This window comes from Actinia tenebrosa, unplaced genomic scaffold (assembly GCF_029948245.1).
Source record: "Actinia tenebrosa isolate PJP-AT-01 unplaced genomic scaffold, QUT_ActTen_1.0 PGA_scaffold0__85_contigs__length_37466705, whole genome shotgun sequence".
Lineage (NCBI taxonomy): Eukaryota > Metazoa > Cnidaria > Anthozoa > Actiniaria > Actiniidae > Actinia > Actinia tenebrosa.
Window position 1 is genome coordinate 6,988,664 of NW_028292569.1, and position 14,461 is coordinate 7,003,124.

General features: G+C 40.2%; 1 protein-coding gene across 6 annotated transcripts in view; it reads right to left on the minus strand.

Moving 5' to 3' along the window:
• Nucleotides 1–6,651: 6,651 nt before the first annotated feature.
• Nucleotides 6,652–14,461, minus strand: part of LOC116307187 (tight junction protein ZO-1) — a 31,725-nt gene continuing 23,915 nt past the window's right edge. For all 6 annotated transcript variants that reach the window (XM_031717766.2, XM_031717689.2, XM_031717610.2 and 3 more), the window contains 10 exons: nt 13,908–14,005; nt 13,424–13,533; nt 12,792–12,898; nt 11,925–12,022; nt 11,255–11,709; nt 10,760–11,008; nt 9,723–10,466; nt 9,188–9,393; nt 8,536–8,679; nt 6,652–7,906 (listed from right to left, as the gene is read on the minus strand). In XM_031717766.2, coding sequence (XP_031573626.2) covers nt 7,815–7,906; nt 8,536–8,679; nt 9,188–9,393; nt 9,723–10,466; nt 10,760–11,008; nt 11,255–11,709; nt 11,925–12,022; nt 12,792–12,898; nt 13,424–13,533; nt 13,908–14,005 — 2,303 coding nt within the window. In that variant the 3' untranslated portion in view covers nt 6,652–7,814. The remainder of the gene's footprint in view (nt 7,907–8,535; nt 8,680–9,187; nt 9,394–9,722; nt 10,467–10,759; nt 11,009–11,254; nt 11,710–11,924; nt 12,023–12,791; nt 12,899–13,423; nt 13,534–13,907; nt 14,006–14,461) is intronic.

Consider the following 14,461-nt stretch of genomic DNA (forward strand, 5'->3'; position numbering starts at 1 on the left):
AATTAAGTTTAAACCTATTATTAATATAACTTCATGAAAATTTGCGATTCGACGATAAACAAGGAAAAAATTCGATAAAAAATTCGCCTAAACTTTTACGCATTTAATGCTAATATAAATGAACTTTACCTGCAATTGCATTGTAATCTTACAGGTAGCAGAAATAACAACAACAATGACAAATAATGCTCAAAACACGACAGCTAAATTGACTAAATTTAAAATTTTTGACAAATCATTAAATATATGAACATTTCCTAACGATATCGAAGTGTCTGGAGGATTATATTCGAGACAAATTACGTGAAGTATTGTAGAAAATTAAGTTTGGAATGAAGTCATGATTTTCTTTATACAAAGCGATAAAAAGCTTATTTTGTGGGCAATTGAGGCTTTATTTTCAAGAGAAAGAAAGACAAAATTTAAACTTTTCAATTACTATTTGTTTCTCAAATTGTCACAATAAAACCGGCTGAATTACATTTTTCCAGTAAGATAGACGTATTTGTTTTGATCTTAATAAAAGTTAAAAAGCAAGTCAAGTTGTTCGGAAAAGCCAAAAGAATTACATACAAAGACAGTCGTTTTTTAAAAGAATAGGCCCTTTGCAGTTGAATCACGTGCTGATTAATTCACTGAGAGCAAATGAATGAACATCTTGATTCCCATGGGTGAAATATACTGGTGAGCAAACAAACTTTCTACAACCTGTTTCGAGAGATCGTAATGAAACTGCATTTCGTAACACACTGGTTACACATCGTTTCATTCAGTTCTTTACAAGTAGCTAAAAAGAATCACCAATTTAGAATAATATAAAAAAATTTTGCAGTCCAGTACAGACACGTGACCGTTGCCAAGGGCCTATTGGACTCAAAAGAATGGAAAAGCGAAGCTAGATATATAGAAATGTCCCCCCACCCTTCCCCCCTTTATCTTTAGTTTGGGATCCATGTTTGGGATGTATTTTTGTACATCAAATACACATCAAATTTTATTGCATTACGTAGAAAATAGCATTTCAAGCGCACAGGGCAGCGTGCTTGAAACCGTTTTTCCTTCAAACTTTTTCCTTGTGTTTTTCTGAATTCATTTTATTGTAAAAAATAAAAATAAAAAATAAAAAATAAAAAAATCGTTCATAGATTTCCATTGTCTTTCCTTTTATTCACATAGATGACGTCTTAAAATGTCCAAAACGTTACAGTGAAACCACTTGCTGCGCTCATGGTTCCACTTGAGTTTTGAGAAGACATCTGTGATCAATAAGAGGACAGAAAATGGAGAGCGATATGTTAACTTGATGCTTTTATAACTTCTTGTGTTTCAGATAATAGTTGATAATTTTCCAAGTAGGTTTTCCGTTGTTGAGCAAGAATTGGAAAGATAAATGAAACGTGGCCGACTGAAACAATAGCTCTTCCAAAATGACTTCAATTTAACGTAAACATCGTATCAGGGATAAATGAAATGCTTCCGCTTCCGCTGTCTTATCTCTAGGCGCCATGTTGAAGTACGTCTGAAAATAACTGAGGGGAAAGTGCTGCCTTTGTAATTACATCTGCAAATGGTTAGACTTTCAAGTGGCTCGGATGACCACTTTAAATGGCGGTCCCGTCTCTCCACACTCATCATTACTAACCAACAAAGGAGGGACGTAAAAGAACCACTGAGGACGTAAAGAAACCTTGGCAGTGACCACCCTCAGTGCCTACACTTCATACTAACCATCTCTCATGCTTGTAAATTGCATAAAACCGATCTGTCATTTACACACAACTCAATGTAAAGCGCCTTTGAGTATATCCATATAGAAAGGGCGCTATATAAATCATAAATCGTTATCATTATATTCTTACAGAACAAGCAATTATGTTATTATCATATAAAAAATCATGACTTTATTTAAAGAAATAGCGTCAAAAAAACTCGAACTGGATGGGAAAGCATTGCACCATAGCTGAAAAGCATTCCTAGTAAAGAAAGAAATGATACTCAAGGGAATGACACACGGTCTGAAATGGGAAAACATTACACCATAGCTGAAAAGTATTCCTAGTAAAGAAAGAAACAATACTCAAGGGAATGACCCATGGTCTGAAATGGGAAAACATTGCGCCATAGCTGAAAAGCATTCCTAGTAAAAAACAGACCGTAGCGGGAGAAAAAATCTCCCAACTTGCTATCGTCTCTTGATCTTGGATTTTTTTAAGAAAATAACTTGTTTATGAACGTTATCGATTTATGTCTGGTAGCTTGTTATTATAAACTACTAAGACTTCTAGTCTTATCAGTTGTTTTAAAAACACATTTGCAAACTGTCTTAGATTATTTAAGATTTGAAAGGTCAATCCTGTTTAAAACACAATAGAAATCAGGCTGTAAATTGGATACAGAATCGTCCTCATATCATTTGGATTAAATTTTAAGATAGCCAAACTCCGCATTCCAACCTCAAAAATTTACTACGACATGAAATTATGCTCCTAGACAGTACTGAGACTAAACAATTACTACGCATACTGTGGTACCGTGTTTACATCAGAGGTAGGACAGCTAGAGATTCGTTCGCGCAAAATGGCCAAAAGATTTTTTTACCAGTAATAAATTAAGGCTGCTTATGTCCCTGTGTTGTGATATTAAAACTCTGAGATCCGTAGAGCACTCGAAAAGCTCGGCTAGGCTTCGTGTAGGAGCTTGCTTCTCTCGTGCTTTAAGCCTCCCAGCGTATTATACGTATTATTCATGAAATAAAGAAATAAAGATTTAAGTAATATCTAAGTAACTAGTCGTTCTAGAGATTTCGCACTAATTTGAGACATTTTTCACTTGCACACACACTACCGCTACATTCAATGTCCTATGCACACAATACTAGACTCACATGATGATTTTTACGGAGGGAGGAAACCGGAGAACCCGGAAAAGTCCTCGATTAGCATGGGAGAGAAAAACAAATCAGACAAACTCAATTCATATATGGTTTCCGTGGGGATCGAACCAGTGACCCGAACCTTTATAACCACAGTGGTGAAAGACGACGCGTTAGCAGCGCACGCCGGCCACCCACGACACAATACGAAATGCGAAAACTTGGACTGTAGTTTGCACCATCGTGCCGCGTCAATAATACAGTTTGGACTGCCTGTGGTTAAATGACAGAACAATAAAACTAGTCTCTTTGCTCTTGGGAATTGAATTGAATTCTTTCTCATGTAAAACGATAGCATTGTTCCTGCCATCTAACATGGCTGCCGTCACGTGATGGCGCAAAACATCTATATGCCATAAACGTTTTACTCCAAACGGATTCCACCGTCTACATTAAAAACTAGCTATCACTGTCTTAAGAAACTTTGCAGTTTGTTTACACTGTGCCTTTGGTTCTTAGAGAGTCAGGGTAAACTGTTCCATTTAGGTATAACAGTGTCCCGTGGGGGGAAACAGTGTACAATGCCCCGAGGGTCGTTTTTGCTTTACGTTAAACTTTGCTTCCTGAGAGCACTTATCAGCGGGGGGTAAAACAAGTCACGACAAAACAAAAGTACATGGATTACTCGACTCTCAAGTTGGTGCTCAGTAGGTTATCTGTGACTCTGGCAAACTGTCTTTCACTCTTGAATGAAATAACCTTTAAACAAAACAAAAAAAAAATGTGCTGTATAAAAAACAAAGAAAAACTTTTTGTGCTGTATTGTGCTGTATCGTTTACATGCCGCAGAGAAACGAGGAGTTAGAGTTCTTTTGCCTGTGAACGTCTAGATTTCTTGCACTAAAATGAAGGGAGAATTTGAAAACATGACAAGTAATGCAACGATGGTAAATATGACAACTCTCAACTCGACAACCCCACAAGGCGACCAAAATTGCTCTATTTATACCGATGCTGCAGAAGTCTTTAAAATTATTGGCTACGTTGTTATTATAACGCTGTCATTGGCTGGCAATACCACTATTGTCGCTCTTTTCGCGAGAGGGAGACAGCAGAAAACACTAGATCCTTTTATCATCAGCATCGCTGTGTCTGATCTTCTCATCCCTTTTTTTGCCGGGGTCCGTGAGCTGAATGGCTTGGTCCTGCAATCATATGCATGGCAAGTTCAAGGGACCACTGGTGATGTCTTATGCAAGATTTGTTCCTTCATGACAGAGATTTCACCAATGATTTCCATTCTGAGTTTGTGCTGCATCACTGTGTATCAGTATATATTGGTAACCTTTTCTATTACGAAGCATAACGCGATGAAACACACCCAACACGGGGAAAGGATCGTCACTTGTGTTGTTATTGGATTTATCTGGCTCGTAGTGATCGCCTTCAACGCTCACATCTTCCACACGTATAAACTTTATCGGATTAGAGATAAGTATTACTGCGATGGTCCCTTCTTTGAGAAGCAAGAAACCCACCGTTCCTATCTTATAGCTACGTTTAGTATCTTCTTTGCTTTTCCTTGTGTCTTGATAACTATTCTTAACACCTTCGTGGCGTACAAGGTTCGTAAACAACTGAAGACCTCTGCCTCATCGTTTCCACAATGGCGTCGCAGCCTTAGCCAGAAGCAAAAGCGAAACCAAATAATGGTAGTCCTTATGATTTTTGTCTTTGCAGTTTGCTGGGGTCCGCTTGGTGTCACCGTTTGGTTGTACACTTTTCATGTGTTTAGATTTCCTACTGATACCTGTTCATATGCTGCGTTTCATTTTGTATCCTTATTTATGGCGTACAGCAACGCAGCGATAAATCCTTGGATCTACTTGTTTTTCTTCGTCTTTTCTGAACGCAGACGCCCAGCCAGGCAATCGCGGTTGTCGAACCCCTTCGCCTCATCCATGGTACGAAAGAGAAGAGTTGCGCCTTCTAACACTATTGAAACTAAAACCTAACTCGTATTGCAAACATGTTATATGAAAGAAAGAAGTTGGGCCCGCTAAAATAGCCTAGGTATTCCAGACATTGTCCATGAAAACATCGACTTCGATCATTGAGAGTATATTTTTTGTAGTCCTTGGTAGCCTAGGTATTTCAGACATCGTCCATACAGGAACAAAGTTGTGTTCCATGAAAACATTGACCTTGATCATTGAGTGTATATTTTTTGTAGTCCTTGGTAGCCTAGGTAATCAAGACATCGCCCATACAGGAACAAAGCTGTGTTCCATGAAAACATTGACCTTGATCATCGAGTGTATATTTTTTGTAGTCCTTGGTAGCCTAGGTATTCCAGACATCGTCCATACAGGAACAAAGCTGTGTTCCATGAAAACATTGACCTTGATCATCGAGTGTATATTTTTTGTAGTCCTTGGTAGCCTAGGTAATCAAGACATCGCCCATACAGGAACAAAGCTGTGTTCCATGAAAACATTGACCTTGATCATCGAGTGTATATTTTTTGTAGTCCTTGGTAGCCTAGGTATTCCAGACATCGTCCACATAAGAACAAAGCTGTGTTCCATGAGAACTATGGCATTTTCAGACTAGGTAGATATAGGGAATAACTTCGATTGCAAAACAAGATTGTTACAGTTGAATTTGATTTTTTGGTAGTAGTTTGGTACGTTTTTCTAGGTCGAGTGCATACCTATGTCCGTCACAATATTAGATAACCATGTACAAATTAGTGGAAAGTTTTGTAGGTCTACGGTCTACTGAGGTCTACTAAACTTACTAATTTGTGCAAATTTGCTCAATTTGTTACAAGGTTTTCACAGATACATGTTATGCACTCTATCCAAGGTACCTCTTTAGAAGGTACAAAAAAGTTGTTTTACGTAAGGAAGACTTTTATAAGTAATTGCAATTTTGAACCGCCAATAGGGGGTTTCATATTAGCTGCTAGTTGAGAGAAAATATATCCCGTATTGGATATTTCCTATCGCGAGGTTCTGAGCCGAAAACACGGAGACTCGCGATATTAACGTTTACGAAGATTTAGACGAAATCAACTTGCCATTGCCAGCGCGAGAAAAAATTGCATCGTCTATCGGCAGCTTTAACATCGACATTTTGATATATAGATTTGTCTTGCGCTAGAATCGACCTTCCTAATATTTCACCATTTCCTAGTATAGCGACAATGGCAAAAATAAGCACAAGTATTCACCATTTTCCATTCATCGGTTCACTGGTCAAACACAAAGCATTCAGTCGAGGTTGCAATGGTCAAATTTGAATAATCCTTTGAAAGTACCTTGGCGCCTCGCTTGAGCGCTTTGTGTTTGACTAGTGAACCAATTTATGAAAAATGGTGAATCAAGACAAAGAATGAATTGTCCCATTTCATAATGACGTCACATCAAAACAAACTATTACGTTAATGCTTGGTCGCTGGAGGGGGATGGAATGACAACAACACATCTTAAATCACAATGAAATTTGGTTTATGAGCTGGTGAAGGCAAGAACAACTAAATAATACGCTAAATATCTCCAAAGAAGAGAATTAAGCTTAAATTTAGCCTAAATTTCTATCACTTTAGCCGATGTAAACAAACCATGACGTCATTATGAAATAGGGCAATTACAGAGAGTTTGCTAAAAGACTGTAGTCCCGCTACTTTTGTTTGCAAGTCACGTGGTCATCAGAGACGCGCGCGCGCGCTTCAAAGCGAGGCTCCAACAAAATGGCGCCAAAACTCACCACATCACTTTTATACAATTGTTAGTTTTTAATGATTACGATTAAAATCAAGCATTTTTAAGTGTTATAAGATTACGAGGCATTCTTTATAGTGTATATTCAATCCATTGTTAATGGATATGATTTTCCTTTAAGATAAGTGCTTTGGATAAAGTGCCTGCTTTGTGTCTACATAACTTGATAATTTGATGCGAAAAATTTAAACTAAAAAGCCTTTACTATTTTCTTCAATGCCCTTTTTTTTATATTGTATCCCTAAATATTATTCACTTGATCATCAAAAGAAAATTTGCAAACTAAAATATCGAGAAAGAAATTTCTTATTTTCTAATGAAAATATTGGTGTCGTTTAAATGCAAAAATTCAAAAAAAAAAAAAAAAAAAAAAAATCTTAGAGCCGCAAAAGGCGTACCTAGCTTCCAAAACAAAATTATTCTTGAACAAAAGTATTGATGGATTGCAAGCATTCCCAAGAGAGTCAAAAGACAAAAGCATGGCGGCCATTGTGGTACCGTTAACAATGGGTGCTAATGAGAAATCTTTTGTTAAATGGCACCAACATGGCCGCGATGACGTAACGTACAATCGAAGAATTACATTACTTATATCCTTAACTGAATTTTTGTGTGAATATTTAACGTTTTTTTGGGGTACTCGTTTGCTTCGTACGATTTTGTCGGATTTAAGGAAAGCCTTATGAACGAAAGCGCAAGTATAGTCACCAAGATTGCGTGACCCATGTAGCGTTACTGATGTCTTTTCTTAGGGACTCAACCGAGGTCACGGGATCATCCACTCCGTTTTAGTTCAACTTATATAAAATCTGATCGGAAAATTGAAAATGTCTAAAAATCTATTGTTCACGCAACCCAGGTAGCCAAACCAGTGTAGATGATACACAATTTGCTCGCAAGTAAACTTTACCATGGATGTCACGTGACAAATGGCCAAAATAAAGAAAACACTGGCTTGGGGTTGCTATGTCTTAGGAACGTCGAGATTATAAAAATATACACTATGATTGATTGATTGATTGACATGTTCTACATGACAGTCTTGTAGAAACTAGTTACCAGGTCATATGTAACACACTCTGTCGAAAATGTCCGAGTGGTTCCTGTGACTGTGTAGAGATTGCTTGGTTAGATAATTAGCGGTATGTAATGAGAATTTAGAAGTGATCAACCAATACGGATACGCTGTTGGGGTCGCCTTTCTTTTCTTGGCCAGGGATAGAGACGTTCTGCCATTGCGTTGGCATTCCTGTGGAGATGGAAAAGGTATCATTTTTATAATATAATATAATATAATCAATTTCATAACAAGAATAAAAGGCGTGGTAAAGAAAGTTCGAGAAAAGAAAATTTGAAATCCAAAGGCGAAAGAAATCTGATCTTTGTGTAATGGGGCGAGCAAGAAAGAGAGAAGATCTACCCCCCTCCCCCCTCCCTCTCACACCAATTATTTTTGAAAATACTTCCAAACCCCTGCCTCCGTCACCTCACGTCCTTATTGGTCAAAACATTCTGTCGCTGAATCTGATCTTTGTGTACTGAGTCCAGCGAGGAAGAGAGAGCATAATAATAATAAATAATGATGGGGTTAATAGTGGATTCCACAGAGTGGCTCTTCTTCCACTGGATTCCAATTGGAATATAGAAGTTGATTTTTGCGGAGGGAGAAAAACAGGAGAACCCGGAGAAAAACCCTCGAAGCACAGGAGAGAACCAACAAACAATTCAACTCACATACGACACCGAGCTCGTGGGGACTCAAACCTGGGTTGCATTGGTGAGAGGCGAGCGCTCTCACCGCTACGCCACCCATGCTTCCCATAATAATACATCTATCACACAGGCTACTACTGCCCAAAAAATAAGTGTTTCACCTACCTGTCGGTGTCTCACTTGATTTGAGGGCGAATGACCAACCATCTGGGGTCATAGACGCACAGTGTGGTAGTCTGAGCTCAACAGGTTTGAGGAATTGCGTTCCGTGGGGCCCACACATGACCAATGGACTCAGAAGGGTTTCGCCTAAAACACGATATTATTATTGATTATTAATTACTATTTTGAAAGCACCTTGTAAAGGCTCTGTTTTTTTTTTAAGCTAAAGAGGTCTATAGCACCATAACGTGACGACAGCGATATTAGATGGAAGGAACAATACAAACGTTTTACATGAAAAAGAGATATGCTTCGCTTGTCCCGTACAAAGGCTTCAGTACGAGGCTATGTGCTAATTAAATTAATTCTTTTCTCCTGTAACGAGTCACTGAGCGTTTAGCACGAAGCCTCACGTTGAATCCTTTGTGCGTGACAAGCGAAGCCTGTTTCGGAAGTGGGCTATTTCCAAGAGCAAAGAGATTTTATTGTTCTCCCATTTAATCACGCGCAGCCCAAGCTGTATTATGGGCGTGGCACGGGATGGCGCAAAACCTCTAATAGATCCTCAAACTCCAGTCCAAGTTTTCTAGTCCAAGTTTTCAAGTCTCTATAGATGTACCACTAAATAAATATAATGCACATGACCTAGTCTTACCTTTATCTGTGTCCAGTGGAGGCATAATATTGTTATCCTTACAGACTTTGAAGTAGATTTCTTGTTCAATACCATAAGGGATTGCTCCTTCAGGGATGTGGATGCTGACTCCTGATTCTGGTGAAGAGAGGATGCCGCCCTTAGAGGTGAAGGTACCTCGTGCTGTGGCCACCACTTGGGTGTCGTCATCCAAGGACTCGAAGTCACTGGAAGAAAAATACATAAAATATACAGTAAACCATCACCCTCTTCACCGTCACCATTAACTAGTAGCATTACTACTACCAATACCAACCATCACTACCACTACCAACCCACTACCACTACCACTACCCACCACCAGTACCACTATTCACCATCAGTACATCATTCCTCTACCCACCATTACTATCACTACCACTACCACTACCACCACCATTACCAATACCACTACCATCACGTTCACTAGGAGGCATCATTAGCAAATTTGATAGCCTTCACATACAGGTAGCTCAGGAAAGAGATACGCCCTCTATTGAAGCCATCTAATACTCACCTTGTTATGACCTGCGAATCATCTCTGTGCGCTTCAAAATCCGCAACCTTTGGTCGATACTCTGATCGATAAGTCCCCGGACGTGGTTCGGGTTCACGTCGTATTTCAGGCTGAGGTCTAGAGGAGAGCTTGAAATCATAATTCGTCGGCTGCGCAGGTCGCGGTGGAGGTTCTGAAGAACGATCACTACCGTAGGGCCTGGGGGCATATGCCTGTGAGGAGTACCCATAGGCTGATTTTGGTCTTTCAGGTTTGGTTTCCTTCCTTGGGATTGTAACTTCGGCGCGGTAGATTTCTTTTCGTTCCGGTTCAGCGGCGCCTCTTCCGTAGTCACGTGGTAGACTGCGATAACCGTTCTCCACAACAGGCGCACTCTCGACACGGTCAATGACGTGCGCGCGCACCTCAGGCTCGGATTTACTCTCGACATGAGTGACTGTAGCGTATGAGCGCGCCGGGTAGTACGAAGTACGTACGACAGATTCCGGGCGGTCCTTCGAGCGGTAGTCGACGACCACATTACGAGGCTTGGGCTCAAATCTGTAAGGAGCTGGGATGACTTTTTTTGGTTCTTCTTTTGGCTGGGGAGGAGGAATGGCACGTTCGAGTTCCTCTAGCTTTCGTTCGAGGTCATCGGGTTTGCTTTCGACTTTGCTGACCTCTTGAGGTTGGATACGCTCACGCTGCACCTCGTTGTCGATGGCCCACAGATCAGATACTTTTACTCCGACTCTCTCGTCATACCTGTGACAGAAAAAGAAGATGTTACGCTTATAATACCACATCTACATAAAATACTTGTTTCTGATTAGTTGAGTGGCCGTGATGTTTTCTTAATCCGTGCAATTATCGTGCAATCACAGATTGCGCGAGAATTTACTCTCCATCCAATCAAATACCCGTAACACGGCCTGAACACCGTCACGCAAAGGTCACGCCAATCACATAATCTCAGTTTTACGAATTTTCTCGATTCTGATTGGCCAACCTTGTCTCTCAGATCAGTTGGTTCTACAGCCAGGGCTTAAGTCACTTACTTCTTCAAAAGGTCAGACTCCGGCTCCACCTTACGCAGGGATTCAGCTTTGTACCTAAGCTCCAGTTCTGTGGGGTTCACAGCGTCTTGAGGGCGCGACTCGGGCTCAGCCCTTCTCAGGCTGTCACGTGGTCTCAGCTCCTCGCCATCTTGACTGTCTGGTGGGTTGTTGGTGAAATCGTCTGAGAGAGGACGGGTTTTTCTGAGTGACGCGCGCAGTTCTACAGGTTCTTGTGAAGATGGAAGAACTCTGACAAAATAACCATTAACATGAATTTATTTACAGAGAAATAAAGAAACTAGAACCGATTTATTTTCTCCATTTCGATAGGCCCTTCTTAGAATTATCTTGGATACAGGGCTAACATGGAAATACAAAAGAAATGCTACAAAATCCATCGAGAACAGTGTTATTTCTTTTGTGTTTTCAAGTTAGCCTTGCATCCACGACACATTTAAGACTCAAAAGGTAGTAGCGTGTTTGTCAAATACTCACTTGACTATATTCCCATGTGGCTTGTAGCCAGGTTTACTTGGACGGTCGATGTCGCTGTCATACCGCTGGTCATCATCGTATGGCCTACGATCTCGGTCGTCGTCATAGCGATCAGGCCTGTCGTCATAGCGACCACGCTCGTCGTCATAGCGACTGCGGTCACGATCACGGTCGTCGTCATAGCGACTACGGTCACGATCACGGTCGTCGTCATAGCGACTACGGTCACGATCGTCGTCATAGCGACCACGATCATCCCGGTATTCCACTTCCGGTCCATTGTAGTGTCTTGGGGTACTTTCTACTCCTAGTTCTGCACTTGGACGGATTTCTTCTTCTGGTGGGTGGGACACACTTGATCGGGCTGTAGGCGAGTCGGCATGGGAATCATACTCGTATCCCGTCGAGTAGCGGTTGTGGACGCGGAATTCAACGTCGTGTTCGTCGTGTTCAAACTATAAATGCAAACACGTAGAAAATTTATAAAGCACAGAGTTACATTTTCAAAAAAAAAAATCAAGTCTTGGCGTTTCCCATATTGTTCCAACTACCAGCAAATTAAATTGCTTTTTAGATGTGCTTCTTATTGAAAAGTGCAAAGTTATATAAAAAGACATCCTGCCAGCTGTGCAGTACAAGCAAGGGGGTCCATTCCTGTGGTCAGACTAACCTTATCTTCCGACATCCAAACTCGTCTGTCTTGTTGTTTCTTGATCTCATCCTTGACGCGGCCATACCAATCATCACTAGGTCCCGCGGGAATTGTAGCTACAGGAATAAAATAACAATGTATTCAGTTACCATGACAACACAAAGGTTACTATGGCAACATCAGCAGAGATGGCAAACCTGCCATAATACTCCCAGTTTGAGTTTGCCCAGTTCTGCTCAGTCTTAGCCTCGATTGTGTACAAATGTGTTATTATCTTTTATTAAGGTCCATTGTATAGTTAACAAATAGACATCAGTTTTTTACGTGCCTGTCCTCTTATTGACGATAAATTGCGTCGTCACATTGCCAAAGTAGTGTGGATCTACGAGATGCCTATTTGTTTTTTACAATAACAAAAACGATAAAAACTTCTCATTTTTAGCGATCAAAACAACCAACGGAAAGAGCGCGCGCTCGTTGACGTCAGCTTTATCTGTCTGTCTTCTTATTGATGATAAAAAATAACCAATCAATCAGCGCGCGAGAAATTTGTAAGTTATTGTAAAATAAGGAATGTACGTACTATGGAACAAGACAAGTTCATTAAGATTCCACGGGTTTTGGTTGAAAAGCAGAATATTTTAACGCACAACTGAGACTAAGGCTGAGCAAAAGAGAACTCGAAACTGGAGTTTTCGATCACATGATGGCGGCCATGTTAGATGCCAGGAACAATACAACCGTTTTACAGTGAGAAAGGATTGAATATTCCCAAGAGCAAAGGGAATTTACTATTATGCCATTTAACTACAGGAGGCCCAAGAAATATTATGTGCGCCGACACGTGATGGTGCAGAGCCTCTAAACATTACAAACAGTGTTTACCTGAGATCATGTTGAAGTAGAACTGCTCAAGTTTGACTGAATTATCATACAGTTTGTTGATGTGTTTGGCCGATTCTTTTCCTGACCCGTGTTGAGCTCTCATCTCCCTGAAAAAACAGATGAATGAATGATTTATATTAATGGTTTTCAACCATTCCCAAGAGAATTAAATAACAAAAGACACGGCGGGCATGTTGGATGATATAACAGGAGAATTCACTGACAATTCTTTTGTCAAGTTCCTCCAAAATGGCCGCCGTGAAAACCATCAATAGGGCCCTTGCTATATAGATGTAATCAAAGGCGCTTTACACTGAGTTGTGAATATCAGATCGCTCTTTTAGTCAAATTACGATCATGAGAGATAGATAGTTTGAAGTCGGAAATCTAACCATTTGTAGATGTCATTGCGAAGGCAGCACTTTCTCATCAGTTATTTCAAGACCCTTGAGTGTTCGACCGGTCAGAAAAATGGAAAGACGGGCAAGAAGGACAAGATTTAGAAAGTTACAGCGCAACGTGCAAAAGTATGACCACATTTAATGTGATACAAGCTGCATTTTAAAATTTGAGGGGAGTCAAAGTTAATCGATTATAAAAGCGCGGGCTTCCTGTGGTGTGACGTCACTTACTTGACTACATTCTTGTTTGTTGGCTTGAGGAAGAGTACAATGGGATAAAGCTGAGAATAGTTGAGTCTTTCCACCTCATCTGGTGCTATATCCAGCAGACAATGCTTGCTCTAAGAGGAAAGACCATACAAAACAGTTACTAAAAAAACCTGAAAAAAATACTTGAAAACTAGAATTGGGGTTGTTGTGGTGATGTTAAGTGAGTGACCCTAGTCCACTCTCGCTCGCCATTACTACTCTTCCCAGTAGACCGAGGTAGTTGTGATTTTTCAATCGCCTTCGTAGCGTCTGTTATTCAGTCAAGTTTTAATCACGTGGTGTAAAAAACTTGTCCTCGTGGTACAACATTGGCACCACGTGGTCGATTTGAAATGTACTTGCACCACGTGATTAAAACTTGACTGAATTACCTCGGTCTACTGGGAAGGGTAGTACCATAGGCATGCAAGAAATAGATGTCAAGGTACTAGAATTATGTTCTTACGCTATCAATGACAGTCTTGATGGTAGAATAACTGAGGGTTCTTCGAGAAGACTTGGTAGGACTGTCGTGACCAGCTGGAGTAATTCCTCCATATGCAGCTGAAACAATATTTATTAGAGTTAGTAATGTTTTTACTTATGGAGTACCTCAGGCTCAGTATTGGGCCCACTGTAATTTTCTGTTCCGCCTTATCAGAATATTTTCTAAAGCTTGCATATCTCTTTAGACTGTGTTAGATTAAACCTGCATTACAAACCCGGGTCACATCGGTGAGAGGCAGCCCAATAGCAGCATACACCACCCATGCTCCCCACTTCTCAATTGCGTTACATTCGTATTGTGTTACATTTAGTTTCGTAACTTTCATAACTCAGTTTTTTCAGATAGAGAAAATGAAGCCTTTTTACCAGAAACTATTAATGCTATCTGAGAAAATACTTCACGAAAACTATTTCCAGAAAATTTTGTAGAATTTGACTGCATACCAAAGAAGTTATGAAAGAACGAAAATAGAGAGTTTTGTATGTATTTATCGCTGGAAGCCTTGGTGGCCT